We start from the raw sequence: 19713 nt of genomic DNA, 5'->3' as shown, positions 1-19713 counted from the left end.
TCAAATCATAAGCAAATTAAACCCTCTGGATTTGCCTATTCGCCTGGAATTTTGCCAAAAAATTATTGAAATGGCCGAAGAAGACAACAACTTCATAAATTGCTTGTTTATGTCTGATGAGGCCCATTTTGATCTAAACGGCAATGTAAACAAGCAAAATTGCCGTATATGGAGTCAATCAAATCCGCAAATACTTCATGAGATGGAACTGCACCCAGAACGAGTCACAGTGTGGTGCGCAGTTTCATCAAGGTGCATTGTCGGGTCATACTTCTTCGAAGAAAACGGTGTAACAGCGACTGTAAATGGGGACCGTTATTTAAACATGTTGAAGGAGTTTTTTTATCCAGAACTGCGGCGAAGACGTATCCCTTTTAACAGCATTTGGTTCCAGCAAGATGGAGCAACTGCACATATAGCCAGACCGGTTATGGAGGAGCTCCAACGAAAATTTAGAAATAAATTGATATCCAGAAATTCCACTTTCCGCTGGCCCCCAAGGTCACCTGACCTCACTGCACCAGATTTTTTTTTATGGGGTTATCTCAAACAAGAGGTGTATAAAGCAAAACCAAGTAATTTGACTGAATTGAAGCAGTCCATCACAACAATAATTGAGGCGATCCCGACTTCAACCCTTCAGTGCGCAATGAACAATTTTCTCATCAGGTGTCGCATATGCGTGAATGAGCATGGAGGTCATTTACGTTCTATTATTTTCAAAACTAATTAGTTACATAAAATAAAATTGAATTATCTATACAATAAAAAAACAAAAAGTTAAATACATTGATTAGAAAAAAAGTTATTACGTTTTGTTTTTGTAGCACGATTCGTGCGCCACCCTGTATAAAAGATATTATATTTAAAATTTTTTTATTTGAAGTAAGTACGAAACTACTAGTCGCAATTCCTCAATAAGCCCGTGTAATCTTCATTGTTGTCGAGTATAGCCTAGCATCTTCTTCATGCTTTGAGCCAGCTTTTCTGCGTAGCTCGTCGACAAACAGGACTAGATTTTGCGAACTTGATGCACGAATTGCTTTAAATCATGGACTGGCCTTCCGGCAAGATGATTGTTCATAGTTCTCCACACATTTGCAATGGGGTCGACGTCTGGGGACTGGGAAGGCCAGTTCAATACTGTGACGTCATTTTCTTGTTTTGTTGTTTCTCAACGTGTTTTTCTGAGAGCAGTGGTTTTGATGATGTGGGACGGTAGGATATGTTCGCCTCCTTCAATCGACGTTCGATGGTGTTGATACTCACATCTCTTTCCTTTTTAGCAAGAACTGATCGTGCTTGGCGTAGTCACAAAGAAGGGTCCGGATAAAATGTTGCACCATCACTTTATCCTGCTCTTTTGGCGTCACCCACTTCAAGTCGCGCTCGGAAAAGTCATCAACATTTTTGTACAACTTATACAGCTGATTCCACATCACAACAATTTTTTTTGATTTTTTAATTACTTTTGCAGCCGCGGCGTAAGATAATTTCGGCCCTTTCGAATGCGTGCATAAAAATACCGTCTCGAAACGTTTCATGTACTTCTCACTCATTTTTGTTTGTTGCGTTTGCGGCAAAATTTCAAACGGCACTAACCTGAGTTAGTACTGGAGTCGTAGCCCTAGAGTGGGATTATTATGCAGCAAAAAGCAGAGCGAAATATACCTTGTAGTTACAATAAATGAACCTGGTTCTTTTCTTCCGAGACATGTGAATCTAATTTGAATCTAAAAATGCAGTTCTCCTGATGTCTATCAAGAAAGTAAATATGTATAAATACCTACAGTGTTCTAAAGAAATAGTAGTGTAACCATTTATGCAATTTATAATAAATAATAATATAGACTTATTTATTATGATATGAAGTCTTTTGTAGATCTTCTCTTGAGTCTGGTGAAGGTTATGGGATTTGCAAACATATCTGTGACAAGAGGGTTTGCGTGCGATTGTGGTCGAGTGCTGTGTGGCATTATTTCTTATTTCTTCAATTATTGTGGATAATTTCAGATCACGATTAATTTGCGCATTTGTGATATAATAACGGGCGTTTGAGGTAATTCTGAGGATTTTGGAATCTTTGCAGTGTTTCAATGTTTAAGTTATATTAGCTGCGGTGCCCTAAAGTTGAATGCCATATGTCCATATTGGTGCCAAGATAGCTGAGTAAAGTGATAGCTTACTTTCAAGGAAAACTTGAGATTTCGATGTAATAACAAATACAGGTTTCTGAGTTATATTCCCAGAGCCTTTCGTTGGTGAAACTATAGGTTTTCCATATAAGTTTGCTGTCGAGACGCATGCCGAGATATTTTGTGACGTTAGTTTGGGGGATGATAATAAATATTATTAAGGGGGACTCTTATCAGTGACTTCAAAAAAAGGTGTTTTTCTCAATTTTTTTTCGAGGCGCAAAAAGCGACACACAGGAATAATCTTTTGCATTTATTTGAAGGCATGCTTGAAGAGTATTAAACAATTTTTTAACATAAATAAAAAAACAAAATGGCGGACATATGAGGGATCTCGCACAGCTTCTCGTTGCGCGCTAGGAAAACGGCGTGTAAGATTGCGGTCGTAGTTTTCACCTGAAACACAAAAGGAAAATATTGTCTTATTCAGAAGGTTTTCCCGCATATAATAGACTACTCTTGTACAAAAATATGAATGAACCACAATTAATTATTGAAAACTATTTTTTTTTTCAAAAAAGGTGTTAAATAACACTAAAAATTAATTTTTTTTGTATTTTGTTAGTTAGTTAGTTGCGCATTTTAATTATCTTTATATAGATTATCGGTTTGAAACGATAACTTTCATCGTTTGAAACGATAACTTACACGCCATTTTCAAAGATATGGTTTTGAGAAAACGTGTTTCAAAGTTTTCAGAAGATAGACAGTATATTCACACGAAGGACGGTACACAGGCCTGTAACTCCGAAATCACTTTGAATTCTGCTATAAAATTTTGAGGGCATATTTTCCTATAACATATCTATCGATTGCGGTAAAAAAAATCTATTTTTTGAAGCCGAGTGATAAGAGACCTCCTTAAGCTTAGAGCTGGACGTAAACAGGGCACAATTCCCAACGATTTGTGCCTAGTCCGTCATTTCGGTGATAACAACGTACTGTTAATATGCGAAAAAAAACCGGATGACACGATTGCTCTTACAGTTATTTATATGTGCATTAAGAAAAAAAAAACGAGAAAAAGAAAAAACGTGTTTTGAATGATTCACTTTTTATTTGCCATAATGATGGCTCATTGAAACACTATAAACTCTTCTAAAATCTTTTATTAATATTTATATTTATTCCGCTTACACTTTCCTCGACGACGGTCAGTAAAAAAATGAGAAAATCCCCAAACTGCGCCACATATTAGCAACAAGTCCCAGGAAAATGAAAACTTTTAATTACTTGGGATTTGGGCTAGTATTCCGCCATACACAAGGGATTTTCTCCGAACTGGCATAAATAGCTAGGAGTTGTGCTCTGTTTATGGCCAGCTTAACGGGCGAGCAAGTTTTTCGATTTAGTGTAAAAGTGACTTGGGACGATTTTGCTTTGTTTGGCTTAATGCGCCACTCTTTCAATGAAACCAGTGTTATTTTTTCAAGTCCTTTCTGGAGCTGTTGGGAGGCCACATAGGGGTGGGTGTTTCCTCATAGAGGAAGATCAGGGTTCGGGATCAAGATTTTGGCGCCCTGTGGCAGCCATTTTGTTTTGGTGACATCTGTCAAATCTTTTTTTTATTATTCAGTTGATTATGCCAAATCATCATGGCAAGTTACACGATTGAACAGCACTTTCAAATGATAAAACTTTATTATCAAAATGAGTGTTCATTAACGCAAACATTGCGCCCATTTTTCGGTAGACGTGGTTCCCCTTCCAATTTCTTATGGCCCATATTGAACCATATGGACCTAGACGACATGTGGTTCCAGCAGGACGGCGCTACGTGCCACACAGCAAACGCCATTTTATTCCATTTCAACATCTACCCACCCTTATTGAAAAACCCTTTATATCTGAAAAATAATCGATATATTTTTGAGCACTGTTATCGATATCTTACCTGTAGTTAGTATTTTCCCCACAAATATAATTATTTTATTAATTTTTTCTCATTTTGTCAACTATGTAAGAAAACTATTTGTTACAGCGCATTAAACTTTGAACTTTATGAGCTGTAAATTTTGAGTGGAAATACTTAAAATTTTTCGCGCTAATGGCAAAACTGGCAACCTGCATAACGAAACAAGTTTCGCACGTGCGCTATTTCGCAGTTTTGAGGTAGGGTGTAGGTGAATGATCAAATGAATTATTTTCACGCTGTGAGGAGAACGCGTGGGAGCACTTAGATTACACACTGTGAAAGGTACACACACACACACTGACTCCCACACGTTATTATTCTATAGATGGGGAGGTGTGCGCATCTGTGTATTTTACTCGTCAAAAACATCATTCACTTTGACACAATTCCGCGAAATCCGTCATTCCCCATTTTCTCACCTTACGCGCACACGCACACTTTTTTCATGATTGCTTTTTGCGTTATTCGTATTTCCACTTTACCTTTTAAATGGAGCCAATAAAGGCACAAAATGCGAAAAGTAACAATAACAAAAGGAAATAACAATTAACACCAGCGACGCAAAAGTGGGCGACAGTAAATATGTGACTGACTCACTTTACACAATACTTAGCCAGACTGATAGGCAGCCGCCCTGCTCATCATGCAATGAACGACTACTACCACCAGCTGGGCGTGAAAATTGAATTGTGTATATTTATTTGAATGACGGGTTACAGTGTCGATTTACCCTACACTTTTGGAGCGATGAAATATGGTGGTGGTGTGTGTGTGAGTGTGTGTGGGCTGGCGGAACAGAAAGATAGACAACAATGTACCATAGCTGGCAAGACCACAAGCTAGCGTATCATCTTTTGTTTGACGAGGTGATACGTATTGTCGACCGCAGTAGTTTTAAACCAATTTGCAATATTAGTTTACAACATTGCTGGTGGTTGACATTCAATAACAAAAACAAATATGTAAGCACGTGCAAAAGCACACGGATAGCGCAGGCAGTGCAGGCCTATCTAATATAAATATTTTTTTAATTTTTTTTTATATATTTTTTCTATTTATTTTTATGGTTTTATGGCTTTCAAAACATCAGCAAGCGAGCGTTGGTTTTCTGCTTTAGCTACCGCATAGACTTAAAGCATTTTTTATAATACTGAAAATAACATAATATTATTAAAGGCCAACGGCTACGCAGTGAGCTGCGGCTGCAGCGCCTAAATAACGCATAAAAGAGGAAATGTTGAAGACACTGAAGGGCAAAATATTAAAGGTGAAGGGATATTAAGTGCAAACTGCGGTTTTTTCACCTAATCTTCTGCTTGTTTGTTTGTGGGGGCTCACTGTTTTCAAGAATTCTGGCCGTGGGCGAAGTTTAAGCCAACCCAAGTCGTATAGTAAATCGATAAACTTGGAGATGTAATCGGGCGCTTGCCTAAGGTTATCCACACGATAACGCTAAGTATCACCTTTAATTCTTATTTTAACCTAGGATTAAGACTCAGATTGTTTGACTACTGTTTTAGTATTCCTCTGAAGCTATTTTAAAGACTTCATTTATCGTTGAGTTTATGCTAGAATGTAGACAACTGTAAGGAGACTTAAATTATGACTTTGAATCAATCTAGGTGTGAAGTAATAATAAAAAAATAAGTCTGGATGCAAATATCATTCAAGTAGCGATATTTTTGAAAATATTTCACATGGGGGTTTTTCAGTTATTTTTTTTTTTTTATTTCCTGAAGAGCTGGGTTTGAAATTACCTCTCGGTTAAAGCACTTTTAAGCAATATTACAGATCTTTAGATTCGGCGCTGTTTTACTCCCAAGTCCATGACTGTGAAATATGTAAAGATTACGGGTCCAAGACCAGATTTGTTATCAAAATATTGCGATTTTAAATTTACATTGTCTCTCAAACGGCTTATTGAGTATTTTTGAATGAAAACGGAAGCTTCATAAAATGGAAAATATATTTATTATTTTAAGAATTATTTTTCGAAATTTTTTCAAACCACTGAAACCTCATCTGTATATTTATATTTGACGCTAACATCATTATTTCATGTTTGGCCAAGCTCCTTCTCCTATTTGTGGTGTGCGCCTTGATGTTTTTCCACAAATTGAGGGGCCTACAATTTTAAGCCGACTTTGAATGGCAGTTAGTTTTTTAGGAACAACGTTTTTATGGCAGAAATACAATCGAAGGAGGTTTGCCATTGCCTACAGAGGAGTGGCCATTAGAAAAAATGACTATTAGAAACAAATGTGTCTCTCAAATAGGGTTTCATGTCAAGAGATTTGAACCTGTGCACTTCGGAATGGTAGTGTCAGCACCAACAAATTTAGCTACAACTACGTTGGCTACCCAGCACTAAATTTATATTTGAATTTCCATTCGTTAAAGTAAATTTGTCATATCTAAAGGGAATTTCGTACATATCGTATTCTTGATATGAAGTAAATTGCACATTGAAATGGGCAAAGCCAGTCAAAAACCACATCGCCTTTACATACAAAGGTGGTTTTACTCGTTGCCAAAACAGCCAATTGTTCATGATTAATAATGAAAATGTGTGAAAAGTTGTACCTTTTATGTTATTTGCTCAGATCGTTAAAAAACTAAAAGGTTTTAACCCCTTCAAGAATTTATTAAAGTGCTGCTCTTTACTAAGTTAAATTAAGTGAGATGATTGTCCTCTACAGAAGACGGGTGCACTTAAACGATTACTTTAAGCTGTGAATTGTGCTACAAGCAAAGGGAAAGAGTATGAAAGGGCAAGAGTATGCGAATAAAGACAAATTTGAACGATGGAGGATTTTAGATATTAGAAAAATTTCACAGGCCATTAGTATCCAGAACTAATGGCTTTTCAGGGGTGGCTCAAAGGAAACAGTAGAAATACCTGATGCCGGGATAATTCCACTTCATTATCTTCCACATCGTAGATGGAACTCGATTTTAAGCTGATTCTCACCTTATAGAGAGTTACGGCATTCTGACCTTTATAAGCTTTCTTTATAATAATTTTCCAACTTTACTGCATGTTAGTGTACTTGCCCATTGGTTGCTTATCTGGCTTCAGTCCCACCTAGCTAAAAGCAGACCACAGGTAGCCTTACTTTCTCTCTGTACGAAGAAAACATGTATTAATATGTCTGCCCAGCCAACTGGTTAGTCATGTAGCTTCTTGAGGTAACGAGATTCTCAGATGCAACTGTAAGAGCTTTGACTGCAATTTGCCTATAAGAATACACTTATTAGCTCCTTAAAGGATATAACATTAATGAGCAGCCAAATGAGTGCCTCCTTGTTAGTGGTTATCTCCACTTTGAAAGTATAGCAATGATATGGAAGCCTAGATTTAAGATCCAGGTGGAATATTCTTCCACGAAAATATCCATCCAACTTTGAGTGTCTGGAGAACGTTCCAAAAGCGGGTCTCCCAGCTCTGTTTACATTCGCCAAAAGCGCTGACATCCCACATGATGTCTACTTCCAGTATTCATGTTCATTTAATTTGGTATCGCTAGGAACCAAAAGGTCTATGCGCGGCTTATTGCCAACGAGGCTAACCTAATCTAACCTATCCATTCAACTTAGAACCATACGTGCACGGTCTCACTGGGACCTACTTCCAGATGATGTGTGAATGCGGGATGGTGCAATGGTGAGGTTCCACCCTATATGAAATAAGAGTAGAAAAGGGCACGTTTGGGCTTAACGTAGGGTTTTTAGTGAAAAGTGACAGATTTATTCAAGAACTGAAGAGAAACCAGAGAATTAGTATTGAAGTCACCGAAAGTTGACCTTCTTATGAAATTTTTTCCAGTGAGTAAAGAAATGCGGCTTACTTGAACTTAAAGCGCACGCGGGTTATATAATTATATATTAGCTTTTGGCTGAACTTACGTTCCCGCTATACTAATTTTAGGAAGCGTTCAGTTATTGTATGCTATCTGTCGATAAGTGCTAGGTAGTACATGGCGTATGATGAACATAAAACTAGCTTTCAACACAAATGAGTGTTCGATTATTTCCCGAATCGCTACACTGGCTTAATTTTACTTATTAGTTTATATTTTTTTGTGCTAAGTAAGCAATAGTTCATTTTTTCAATTCAAGTTTCTTCTAACTTATTCCTTATTAAATTATATTTGAACAATTTCTACATACTAACAACTCACCATATGAAGTCCTTGCAATGCGAGCAAAATGTAGGCTGCTTGAAGAAACGCGGTATAAAGCAATGATCCTTAACCGCAAATACGTTTTTCTTCTTTAGTGCGCCCTTACGTAGGCGAGACTTCATTTTATTCTCACTACCGCCAGCTTCCTCCTGCAGCAACTGCTGATCGCCATTGTTGTCTTGCGTCTCGGACATGATGGCAAATTGGTGTTTAGGTGGTGTTAAAGGTGGTTGTTACTATTGCAGTTTTGAGTTTAAGTTTCAAGAGTTTGCTTTGCTCTTAAAACTTAAAAAGTTGCTATACTAGAGTATGGTTTTTTTTTATTGAATTTGTGAGTACGCGTAATGTCAGTTATTAATCCATTAAATTTGTTGCTGCGATAAACTGATTTTTTTTCTCAAAATGGTGAGTTGAATTTTATGGCGTTTCTTCTTATTTTGTTTTTTGGCGTTTTTTTTCGTAATATTTTGTATTCAACGCAAGAATTTTTTGGCTTTTAAAATTCTTTTTTTTCAAACATTTTTGTATATTTTCTTAAATTCTAAGCTTTATTTTTGCAACACCCAGATTTTTAGATTAAAAAAAACTTTTTTTCACTTCATAGCTTTTATAAGATTTTTTATGACTTTTATAATGTGCTGTATTTTAACTTCTTCACGCTGAAAACTTGCTTCACAACTATATACAGCAGTTTTTTTTTTTTATTTATTTTTCAGTTAACATTTCATTTTGATTTATTTTTAGTTATTAATTACGGAGATTGCCACTTTCAACACATCTTCAACACTCTCGCTCGCTATTCCTAATTGTTTTATTTAAACTAGGTTTTATGACACACCTTCAGCTATTCGCAATCTTTCCTCCACTAAATATCGTCACTCACACACAGACAGCTATATTTATTCAATCGATTTTATTGCCCATCGATTTTTTTATGTATTTCCTTTTATTTCCCTCACAATGTTTATTTTTATTGTTTTTTTCACAACTTTTTTCGCAATTTTCCTTACCTTTGTTTACTTAGCCATTTTACTCGCACTCTGCAACGCTTGGTTACAGTATTGTATACAAATCACTTTGGCATATTTTATTATTATTGTTTAATTCATTTGATTGCGAATATTGGCAATATTCTTTTTTTATTTTTATAATTTTTTTTTTTTTTTTGATTTCAACGAAATTTTTCTGTGAAATTTCACACAATTTTTTCTTTGTAGTTTCTGCGTTGCGTAGGAGTTATTGTTGACTGCCTACAGCTGTTTAAGCTGCCATATACTTGAGTGTGTTTTGGTGTATGTGTTGGAGTGATGGTATTTCCTCAATATATGCGGATATTGCACAGCTGTAATTTTGGAATTTTTAACGCATGTTTCTTTATATTTGGTTTTTATTTTACAGTATTTTATGTTTGCTTTTGGTTTTGTTTTTCTTTTATTGTTATTTTGCTTTTACTTGGCCTTCTGTTTTGTAGGTTGTATTTGCTTTTATCGGCGTTTAATTGCCCTCTCCGTTTTTAGTACGCAACAGCTGGCTGAAATCAAATAAATTTACCTGAAAGTAAAATGATTTCAAAATAAGTCAATTAAATAACAGCAATCGAGTGACTTATGAACATATTTGTTTTTTTTCTAATTTAATGAAATAAAATAATATTTGTTTTTTAAATAAAAAGGTTTGACTTTTGATGAGCAACTAGAAAATCTCGGCCATAACAAACAGGCAAAAAAAATTGATAGTAGGTATTAAGAAAACTTTACTGTTCCATTTTTTTCAAAATTTTTATATTTACTTATTTTTTTCATATTTTTTATGAAGTTCTGAAGTATTTCAAAGTTACAAACTATTACATAAGGGCACCCATACCCTCTCTTTGCACTAAGAAATCACCCAATGAGATGTCTGCTTAGCCAACTGGGTAATAATGGAACTTTTTGAGGTAGCGAAATATTTAAATGCAACGGCAATGACTTTGGCTACCTCCTGACAGAATATATTTTTACCTTTTTAAGGACTGAATAGTTCAATGACTCAATGACTACCTTCTTGATAGTAGCTAGCGCCGCTTCGAAAGTATAGGAATGATACGGAAGTCTAGACTAAAGTTATAAGGGGAGTTTTCAGTCAGAATGTACTCTGCCAACCTTTCCCTCCTACTTTCACATCAAAAGAAAGAAGAAGATTTTCAACAGTATAACAGATGCTTACTGTTTTACTTCGCAGCAGAAGAAAATATGCCAACGTCAAATTTAAAAAAAAAAAAATGATTCTTGATGATACTTCAAGAATTTTTTTCTCCTAAAAAACATTTTCCGACAGCAGATAAGGCATCAAATCAACCAATTTTGGTGGCAAATGAATTATAATATCGTGAAATTTTTCTTTCCGCGAATTTCGTTTGCAAAAACTTAATTACTCGTAGGCTGTTTAGGCATAGGCACCGCTTTGTTGAAAAAACATATCGTCGTTGTCAAAGGATCAAATGTTTTTGCTGGTATGTTGATACAACTGCCCTCTATAGTACCACAGAGTTTGAGTGTGATCTGTCAATTAACTTGTTTTTGGCATTTAATTATATGAGTAAACCGCAGGTGTGCTCTGCGATTTTCACTATGGATAAAAATATGGAACATAGAATTTGCCTGTTTTTTGAACGGAATTTCGTTTGCCGAATCATTGAAAATGTTGCAGAAAACCTACGGCGAGTGCTCTTTATCAAATACAAGGGTCCATGAGTGCTATAAGGCTTTTGCAAAGAGCCTAGAAGTCATGGAAGATTTGACCTGATTTGGTCGCCCATCAACGTCTTCAACGGATGAAAACGTTGACAAAGGAAATTATGCTGGAAAACTATCATTAAAGTTTGAGGGAGGTAGCTCGTATCTCACGAATCAATTCGCAATATTTTACACCATCAATTGGGCATGATGCGCATACTTTCAAAAAATTCATCGGAAGAAGGTGGCCGAAGACATGCTTGAGCAAGTGAATTCGGACCCAACGGTTATCAAACGCATCATAACAAGTGACGAGGTGTGCGTATATGAGTCTGACATGCAAACTAGACAACAGGCGGCTGAATTGCGCTATCCACCGAAACCCAAAACACCACATAAAAATCGGTGAAAAATGAAAGTCATGCTACTCGTTTTCTTTGATTATCGTGGAGTTGTGCACTCGAAATTCTTTCCAAATGGTTCTACGGTAAAGAATATTGTTTGGAAGTTATGCGGCGTGTGAGAGTGAATGTGCGTTGGAAACGGTCTAATTTGTGGAAAGAAAACTCATGGATCGTGCACCATGATAGCGCTACGTCTGACAAGGCTCATACTGTGAACACTTTTTTGACTAAAAACTCGACAAATATCATCAAACAACAACCGGTGAATACGGATTTAGCCCCCTGTGACATTTTCCTTTTCGCAAAACTTAAATTGCAGCTCTGCGAACGCCACTTTGAGTCAATAGAAGCCATTACGGAGAATTCGCTGAATGAGCTGAAGACGATCTCTCCAAATGCATTTAAAAGGTGCTTTGATGACTGCACTAATCATTGGGCTATGTGTATTGCTTCGAATGGAGCCCATTTTGAAGGCAACAAGATAAATTTTGATGATTAAACAATTATTTTGCGTTTATTAAAAAATCCCCAGGGTACTTTTTTGACAGAATGTAAGTTTGATAAGAAAAAAAAGCGAGAAATGAAACATGGATGGTTTTGATCTTCAATCTTCTTAATTTTTTAGAAATTTGTTAAACATATTTTCCTCCTTTTTCAACCCTATAAATAATGACTTATATATACATATATGTGAGTGATATATTTGAAGAATTTAAATATCAAGGCACATGCATTTTTTTATTTATTTATTTTGAAAGGTAAGGTTTACATGATAAACCAGTACTGTAGCTCGTCAACAGACTTGAGTAAGCATTGAGCTTACGCTTTGTGCGGCAATGCCTGCTTCTGCTAAAATATCCTATTGGCTTAAGCCGCGGCCACTTCCAGCTAGTGTGAGCAATAAATGCATGCTGCAAAAGTGGTTAGAAACCACATCTCTCTACTTTAATCAGAATGACGGAATGGAAAGTAGCTTAATTGCTTGCAAGAGATCTTTGTCAGAAAACAGGTGGCTGGAAACGGCTTTCTAGCGATTCCGTGTATTGGCGCACCTCATTTCAGAAAACGAGAGGAAGGAGGCAGCAGAAGAAGGCAAAATGCAAGCAGTGATATATGAATCTTTTTTGGTAATCAATGAACCGTTGATACTAATTCTATCACAAAACTGATACCACTGGTGATTCTTAAGTGCACTTAAATCTTATAGCTGAGAGCTGTTAATAGAAAAAAATTAAGGCTTTTCTTCAAACTGTTGCCTCAATGTCTGCTTGACGAAACTCTTATATTCGTACTTTTGTTCCTGTCGGTGCCTTATGTAAAGAGGCTTAACCACCGCTTAAGGTTTCAGAGTCTCAAAATTTTAGTATTACTTGTATAAGCACAAATAATCTTTGCATTTTATCTCAAGGCATTGGAAAGAACATTTATCTAAATTTCTGCCGTTGTGTGTCATTGAGTGCCTCTACCCATACCAGGGATTGATATATTAATACCTTACTGTGTGAATCTAAATAGCTTCTCTGCTAAATGGAGGCAAGAAGATAGTAAACAAATGTAAGTGTTACGCAATTATAAAAGCAAAATCTAGACATTTGAGGTGTATTGCCATTTTATATTAGTATTTATTTTTTATTAAAATGCCGCGTGGCAGACAACTTATAGAATTGGAAAAAGGTAACATTTTAGCCTTTGCTTTCTAAAAAAAGTCATCTCGAGAAATGGGCCGACTAATAGGAAGAAGCGGTTCTTCCGTTGATTACAAAACGAGACGGAAAACCTTCGTTCATTATAATATACAGGGTGAACGATATGAAGTATGGGAGTTACTAAAAAACTAGGTTTTTGAACTTAATGGATATTTGAATTTTTTTATAAATTTTCAACAAAAAAAATTTGAGTACTTCGAAAATGTTGACAAAAATTTATTAGAAGAAATGTGTAAGTTTTCGAAAAAGTTATGGATATTCTGATTTTTATCTTTCGATTTTGTTTATTAAATTTCCAACAAATAAAAAAAATGTCAGTACTTCAAGAAAAGTTGCCATAAAATTTTTTGGAAAAAATGTGTAGTTTTTCGAAAAAGTTAAGGATCTTTTGATTTTTCCTTTTAAATTTCAACAAAAAACCAAAAAAATTCAATACTTCGAGAAAAGTCGACAAAAATTTTTTTAGAAAAAATATGTAAGTCTTCGAGAAAGTTTTGAAAGTTTTGAATTTTACCTTTTGAATTAACTTTTTTAATTTTCAAAAACAAAAAAAAAACAAGGTGAGTACTTCGAAAAAAGTTGACAAATTTTGTTAGAAAATATGTATAATTTTTCGAAAAAGTTATCGGGTTTTTTGAATTTTATCTCTCGATTTGTTTTTAATTTTCAACAAAATAAAAAAAAAAAGTTTAGTACTTCGATAAAAGTTGACACTTTTCAGAAAGGCAAATATAATAAATCATAAATTTCTGACCTTCGCCTCTCAGCAGCAAAAATTAAATGTTGCACCCAATTTTTTTAACCTCCATTTTGTAGATGCATTGAAAAGTACTTAAAGTCTTACATATGTAGATCATTTTGGAATATGGTAGGCCAAAATAAATAAAATAGCTTTTCAAAAACGTATAGGTTTTTCAAATTTTGCCAATTAATGAAAATAAATTTAACTTAGATGGGCCAGATGGATTTAGTAAGCATTGGTGAGCTTTGCGTTTAGAGCCAAGATCATTTTCAAAAAAAAAAAAAAAAAAATTTGCGGTGGATATCGGATAGTGTGAGGGCCTGGGAGTATTCTTGGAAATGTCAATATCCCCTTTCCATCAACACGCACTAGACCCGAAGAGAATATGAGCTTATTTTCGAATAAATTACTACCATTCCTCAATGTGTATTCAGTTGAAAATCTTGTTTTCCAGCAAAATAATGCGGCCTGTCATTCATCTCATGCCACCTTGAGTTGGTGTGTTGAACAATGTTATTCCCTTTCTAGAGTGGCCATCAATTTTTCGAGAGATCCATATCATGGGGAACGCGAGAGGGATTTATGGAAAAAATAAACTGTACTCCACAAAGAAATAGTTGAAAGAGGCCATTCTTCAATCCTTGGACTCGCGTAGCACGCTACTAGTCCAAAAGTTACTTGATTCAACGCCGAATCGGATTTTTAAAGTTCTTAAAAAGAATTGAAATACCAGACATAACGCGCGTGAGAAAATAACAGATATTTTGAATAATCTAAAAACTTTTTTCTCTTAACACTTTTGCCCAAAAAATGCATGTAAAAATATTTTCTCTAACACCAAGTAAAAAAGGTAAGTAAGATAATTCTTCGTTTATAATTATGCAACCGACTGTATAAAGAGACGCAGAGTTCATTTTCTGCTTGCTTTTCAAATGACTATCTCTGCGAAAAATGCACTTTGGATTACTGCTCTGCCACTTAGTTTTCATACAGGCTCACTAGGAGCGCTTCCGATTTAAAGGCATGTAAGGATAGCATTAAGACCACAAGTAGTCTATGTAGTGACGAAATGAATTAGTTTTAACAGCGGTCCGCTTAAGCAAACCTAATTCAGTAACCACAATTACATACCTGGCATATACACAATTGTCTAAGTCATGAACAATACCGAATATTTCTGCTCTGAAGACGAAAATAATTGTTTTACCAAATATTAAAATTCCTTAATATAAATATTTTTATTTTTGTTATACTTTATTTTTCTTTACTTCCACACATTTATATATATATATAATGGACTATGAATAAGTTTGTGCGGTTTTTTTTCGAAATTTGAAACTTTATTGACGTAAAATGGTTACAAATTTAATATTCAAAATATTGTCCATCGCTTACTACTACTTTTTCCCATCTTTCTGGCAATTCACGGATTCCCTTTGTGAAAAATTCGGTCGGTTTTGCCGCAATCCACGAATCGATCCATTTTTTGACTTCATCGTAATTACGGAAGTGCTGGTCAGCCAGGCCATGTTGCATCGATCGGAAGAGATAGTAATCGGATGGCGCAAGGTCTGGACTATAGGGCGGGTGGGGTAGGACATCCCATTTGAGCGTTTCTAAGTATGTTTTGACCACTTGTGCAACATGTGGCCGAGCATTGTCATGTTGCAAAATAACTTTGTCGTGTCTATCGGCGTATTGCGGCCGTTTTTCTCGCAGTGCTCGGCTCAAACGCATCAATTGTCGTCGGTAGACATCCCCCGTAATCGTTTCATTCGGTTTCAGTAGCTCATAATACACAACACCCAGCTGGTCCCACCAGATACACAGCATAACCTTCAGGCCATGAATATTCTGCGCCGACGTCGATGTTGAAGCATGGCCAGGGTATCCATACGTTGCCCGACGTTTTGGATTGTCGTAATGGACCCACTTTTCATCGCCAGTCACAATTCGATGCAAAAAACCCTTTCTTTTGTGCCGTTGAAGCAGTTGTTCGCATGCCATAAAACGGCGTTCAACGTCTCTTGGCTTCAATTCATACGGCACCCAATGGCCTACCTTTCGGATCATTCCCATGGCTTTTAAACGTTTGGAAATGGTTGATTGATCAACTCCCAAAGTTTTTGCAACCTCTTCTTGCGTTTGAGCCGGATCTTGATCGAGCAATTCCTCCAATTCGGTATCCATGAACTTTGGCGGCGCACCCTCGCGTTCTTCGTCTTCCAAGCCAAAATCACCACTTTTAAAGCGTGCAAACCACTTCTGGCACGTTCGCTCAGATAGAGCATGCTCACCATAAACTTCCACCAAGATACGATGACTTTCGGCTGCTTTTTTCTTCATATTAAAATAATGAAGAAGAATTCCCCGCAAAAACACATTATTTGGCACGAAATTCGACATTTTCAAGTGTGGTAAAAATATTGTTGTTTACGCTTCAAATAAAAAACTTATACTGACGTTTGTGCCTTACGACAGTAGCTCTCCAATGAATGTTTGGAAATGTGGATCGATGGAATAATAATCAAGTTACGCCATCTGTTGTAAAACCGCACGAACTTATTCATAGTCCTATTATATATTCACATACGCTTATCGCGCTTTGAAAACCACAAATCGTACGCTACTGGCTTAGAGTCTCTTCTCTCATTTTCGAGTATCAACAAGTTACGTATACGCACCGCACGCCAACGCTTCCCTAACTAAATACACACAAGTAGATATGCGAGTAAATACATTTCTGAACGACGGTTGAGTGACAAGCGTGGATGCACGCGCTACTGGGAGTAATAGTAAATGTACAACAATAACAAATCTTAAGCGAAAAGCACACAACAAAAATAAAATAATCAATATGATAATATCAGTAATGCCACAAGGGTGCTAACACTCTAACGGCAATTGTTTACCACAGTGTGGGCGCTTCGAAATGCGAGTGGCGGTATAACGTAAAATTGCGTAGGTGTTGCTCTGTTGGTTTTTGTGGCGACGGTCACGGTTGCTACTGCACGCGCCTTTTTATGTGACTTTAAAGTGGCAAGTCGTGACTTTTTTCAAGAGTTTTGCCTTTGTTTACAGTTATTTTGTTTTATTTTATTTATTTTTGTTGTTTTATTGTGCCAATTTCTAATGGGGTGAGTGTATAAGCGCAAAGTGAAAACCGGTTAAGTAAGAATTTCGTTGGACAGGTACGTAAAAAAGGTTCTTAAGCTGCAAACACTAAAAGAGATGTGTGAAATAAAATTGAGCTAATGGAATTTAAAGGCAAGACAAGGCACTTCAGCTATTTCAGAATTAACTCGTAATATTTTAGTTAATTTTAATTAGTTTTAGTTGATTTCCAATTTTTATCTTAGTGTGTGTGTAGAGTTGTTATGTATAATTGGCGTGCACCTTCTTTGTAAGGTGTTTGGCTGAGCTCCCCTTCCTATTTGTGGAGTGTATCTTTATGTTGTTTTGCAAATGGAGGGGCCCACAGTTTTAAGCCGCCTCCGAATGGCTGACAAATTTTTATAATATGAGAAGCCTTATCTTGGTAGGACGGAACTCTGACGTTTGCTCTTTTTTGTTGGGGGATGGTCGCTTCCGGAATTTGTTTTATTTGGTTTCCAACTCAGTAATACATAACTGAGTATTTACAGGGCCGTAGAGAGCATATCCGGGCCCCGGGGGAAAATTGCAAATGTGGGTCCTTTTCAATTATGTTTAATTTATATAAGTACGTATAATCTCGAGTCCGGGCCCCTCTGAGAACTGCGGACCCGGGGTAAAAAGTCCCCGATCCACCCCCTCTCGTCGGACCTGATTATTTACATATCTTACATACCGTAGTAGATAGTTGACTTAAATTAGAATGAACTTTTTTTATTGAATTTTTTTAAATAATCAAAATTTTTATTCACTGTCGTAAATTCTGATTTCGATTTATGGAAGAAATAATATTAGGATTGTTTACTGGAGGGAGCTGGCATAAAAATGAAACAAAGCTATCTGTATGCTCAAACTTATTTATTGAATTTAAGCCACAGATTCATACAATCACTGACATACATATCTGAAGTTGTGGTATACCCTTCGAGTTATGTCCTTTACTACTCACAATTTCTCAACGAGACCCAATTATTTAAAAGAACCTAAGTTGGTAGTGGGCTATGTGCTGACTATATGTTTTTTTGTTCCTATCAGACCAAGATTTAGGAGATTTTCGACTCTTCTTCTCGCCTCATCACAGTTCAGCACCATGACTGATAATATCTCTATGGATGCGACGCAGAATTAGACAATACTCCAAGCCTGTGTACCTACCTTTACAGTCTGTAGTGACTTGTGAGAATGCTCTAAAGCGTTTTTTATTTGTTCTCAGGGAGATTTATAAATTTTAAATATCTTAAGATTCTACATTCCCAGTAAGAACTTTCTTGGCACAGCACCACGGTTTAATATCAGTTTAAGAGACTTAGCCTTCTTCTTTCTAGGCTCTTTTTTCAGATTTACTTTCATCATGCTTTGTGACACCACCAGAAAAGACTCAAATTCTATTAGTTTTGATCGAGTAACAGTCATGCGTAAGCAGATCTGGATTCAGCAGCGTTCAAGGTATATTTATTTTATTCTGGTTCCACCTTTTTTATTTCAATCTAGTTTATTTCTGTTATAGTCCACTAAGCCTTTTCTGGCTGCTGGAATACTTTACTTATTTGAAAATTTTAACAGATCGATAATCTTTCTACCTTCTGATTGTAAATGTTTTCTTAAATTTGTTAACCAAAATTCAAAATAATCCTTTTCTTCTACAAAAAATTTGGTATAAAATACAATTTTCTCTTCCATCAAATCACCAAAAATTGCACAAAGTTCACATGCAGTGCCGGCGGTATACCAATCAGTGTCACACTGGCCATATGCAAAATAAATTTTATATTTTCCCGCACAAATTCCCACACCCCTACACACAAACTGGTCTTTGGCAAAAATATTTAACAAAAAAATTAAAAAAAATGTAATGCATTGTATGGCGCGCTTCACAGTCGGCCTGTCAACGACACACAGCCAGCCAGTGGCTGCGAGCAAAGAATAAGCGAACAGCGTGAATGAATTCAATTCAGTAAATCTGCTAATAAAGTTTTCACTTACACAAGCGCCAAGCCGCTAATCGCTTTGTTGAATGTATATTTGTTATTGTTTTTGTTTTTTGTGTTCTTAGCTAAACACCTATTGTATTTTTTAGATAATTTTATTTATTTATTTTCTTTTAATGATTTATTTATTTCCTTTTACGTATTTTTTACAAATTTTTTTTTCAATTTGTCCAATTCCTCAAATTGCTACTTAGCTGTTTTTAAGTTTTATTGAATTTATTTTTCTTTCACTTTAATATCCGATTGACGCCCGCGTTCAGGTCAACACACGTCCGCAACGCTCAACAACCCGATACTTTGTGAAAAATGCCAAGCACCAGCTGCTGGCAGCTATGCGAGCGATTTTGCTCGGTCCACTCGAGCAGTCCAGCAGTGGTGAGCTACGTTATCCAATTCACGTGTTTGTGTTAGTGCATGTGGTGAATTTCTCAACTAAGCAACTAGTGTGTAAAATGTTTATGTGGCTCCTCTACTCTTGCCACAGTTGGCTGCTTTTGGATATTTGCAGCTTTACGAATTTTGTTGCAAAAAAAAAGAAAATAAGTACATAAATAAAAACAAAACAAAAATGAAGTAAACATTATTAGCATTGCGCTGTATACTTTTGCCACTTGCCGCCACAGCTGGCGCTGTTGCTCGTGTCAAGAGTGTTTTGGTTTGCCAACATCCATGAGTTGGCACTCTCACTATTTTCTCGCGCTCATTGCAACAC

General features: G+C 36.1%; 1 protein-coding gene across 1 annotated transcript in view; it reads right to left on the bottom strand.

Moving 5' to 3' along the window:
* The window catches only part of LOC128866847 (protein kinase C, brain isozyme-like), a 91490-nt gene extending 72164 nt beyond the window's left edge, over positions 1-19326 (bottom strand). Inside the window, exons 1-2 of the mRNA XM_054107860.1 lie at positions 18997-19326; positions 8292-9845 (exon numbers count right to left, since the gene is read on the bottom strand). Coding sequence (XP_053963835.1) covers positions 8292-8488 — 197 coding nt within the window. The 5' untranslated portion in view covers positions 8489-9845; positions 18997-19326. The remainder of the gene's footprint in view (positions 1-8291; positions 9846-18996) is intronic.
* Positions 19327-19713: the final 387 nt, after the last annotated feature.

The sequence above is a fragment of the Anastrepha ludens genome, chromosome 6, assembly GCF_028408465.1.
Source record: "Anastrepha ludens isolate Willacy chromosome 6, idAnaLude1.1, whole genome shotgun sequence".
Taxonomy (NCBI): Eukaryota; Metazoa; Arthropoda; class Insecta; order Diptera; family Tephritidae; genus Anastrepha; species Anastrepha ludens.
Note: the sequence above shows the minus strand (reverse complement) of the source record. Positions and strands in the feature narration are given on the sequence as shown.